Source organism: Puntigrus tetrazona, chromosome 3 (assembly GCF_018831695.1).
Source record: "Puntigrus tetrazona isolate hp1 chromosome 3, ASM1883169v1, whole genome shotgun sequence".
NCBI lineage: Eukaryota > Metazoa > Chordata > Actinopteri > Cypriniformes > Cyprinidae > Puntigrus > Puntigrus tetrazona.
In genome coordinates this window covers 20,020,178-20,021,847 of record NC_056701.1, presented here as the reverse complement: position 1 = coordinate 20,021,847, position 1,670 = coordinate 20,020,178, and the positions used below count along the sequence as shown (strand labels likewise).

The following is a 1,670-nucleotide window of genomic DNA, read 5'->3' as shown; positions in this document are numbered from 1 at the left end:
CACTCACCGTGACCGAGGCTACTCATCTGTAATAGGAGTAACCTCCTCAGTCTGAGAAGCAATGGTGGTCAACAGAACAATAAGGACATTTGTTTAAAAAAAAAAAGAATATTATAACATGCAATCTTGTAAGTCTTTAGTGTTTTTTTATTGTTTTTATTTTAAGTGTAGTTTGCCTGGGACTTTAGAGACATGTCTTTTTGGAAAGTTTACACTTTAGCAATTTAATATTGAAATAATATACTTTAGCATGCATAAAAATATATCTAAGTGTTATTGGACATTTAATTGCATGCTTGCAATTAAACCAAAATGCATTTGTTTAAATGCATATCAAATGCAGTTAGCTGAACTTTTAAAGTGCTTTTTCAACCCACTAAAGTAGTAAAGTCATGAAAGTGTCTTAAAGTACATCTAAATGGCTTTTTATGACTATTATATTTTTATTTGAAATGCACTACTGCACTAAGTCCTGTAGTATTGCAACCTGCGCTTTCTGCATGTGAGCGATAATCGATTACAGTTAGCATCGGTTCCTCCGTTCGCTAATGTGAGTGCGGCCTGAAGTCTCGCAGGCACCTTTGGTTGCGTGTTGGCCAGCGCGTCTTTGCGGGCGACTGCCGCCGCTGCGACCGAGGTGAGTTTCTCCAGCAGAGGGTTTATCTGAGGGACGCTGGGAGGATGAGTGGATTTCCAGTAGGCCTCCAGATAATCAGCCATGTGCTCGCAGGCGTCTTCTAGCTGGTTCTCGTCAAGAATGATGTCGAAAAGCTCCTGGGTGGAGAACAAGCACGCGTGTGACGAGGCTAATGAACTGTTAGGGTTAGATGTGTGCTTTATACTCCAGTAAGTATTCAGTTAACTTACTGAAGGGCACTGGGCCAGTTTGTCTGCTGCCACCATCTGCACATTGAGATGTTTTGCCTGAGACTTTCCTCTAGACTTTATTAACCGCTGCAAAACCTGAAACATGAACCCACCGGAAACAATATCCCACAGAAGTATCAGTGTCAGCCTAATAGAAAATCAATTGGGCCACTGTGAAAAAGTGGGCTTTGTCGTATTAATTATGCACTATGTAGTGTACATAATTGTGTTGAAAAGACAAAAAACGTATTTGCAGATAATGTTAATGCAAAAAAAGGTACTTCAAAAGATAAAGTCAAATCAAAATGCTATGCAATTCTTTTGGAGTGTATTATTTCTATAACACCTGTGCTGCTTTTCACCAATAAGTGATTTAGCAAAAGTGCACTTTATTAAATGCTTAAGTGCATTAAAACGATTGTTTTCATAATCATTCGCTGTGCTTTAAAGGACACGTTTTGACGTGTTCACTATCATACTGAAGAACATGTAAAGTACTTAATTCTAATGTAACTTTCTTAATACATTTGCAACTCCATTTACAAATTCATAGAAATACAAGTTTCAACTGAAGGGACTTTTTGATGTACTTAAGTAGGAGTTAAGGTATGTGAGCGAGTATGCTCCTTTAAAGTGTATGCGTGTACCTTCGGAGAGGTGATCTTGATGTAGACAATAATAGGTGCAAGAGAGGTTTTTCCCAGTTGGGACGGGTGGTTTATCGTGTCTGCGTCCAGAACCACCAGCTGCAGCGTGCGAGCCAGCTCAAAGATCCTCTCGATCTCACTCTGAACCTCCGCTAC

The 1,670-nt window shown here is 39.6% G+C and overlaps 1 protein-coding gene across 1 annotated transcript in view; it reads right to left on the bottom strand.

Moving 5' to 3' along the window:
* Positions 1-107: 107 nt before the first annotated feature.
* Positions 108-1,670, bottom strand: part of LOC122341548 (voltage-dependent L-type calcium channel subunit beta-1-like) — an 11,608-nt gene continuing 10,045 nt past the window's right edge. The window contains exons 12-14 of the mRNA XM_043234998.1: positions 1,515-1,666; positions 868-963; positions 108-774 (exon numbers count right to left, since the gene is read on the bottom strand). Of these exons, the coding sequence (XP_043090933.1) occupies positions 466-774; positions 868-963; positions 1,515-1,666 (557 nt within the window). The 3' untranslated portion in view covers positions 108-465. The remainder of the gene's footprint in view (positions 775-867; positions 964-1,514; positions 1,667-1,670) is intronic.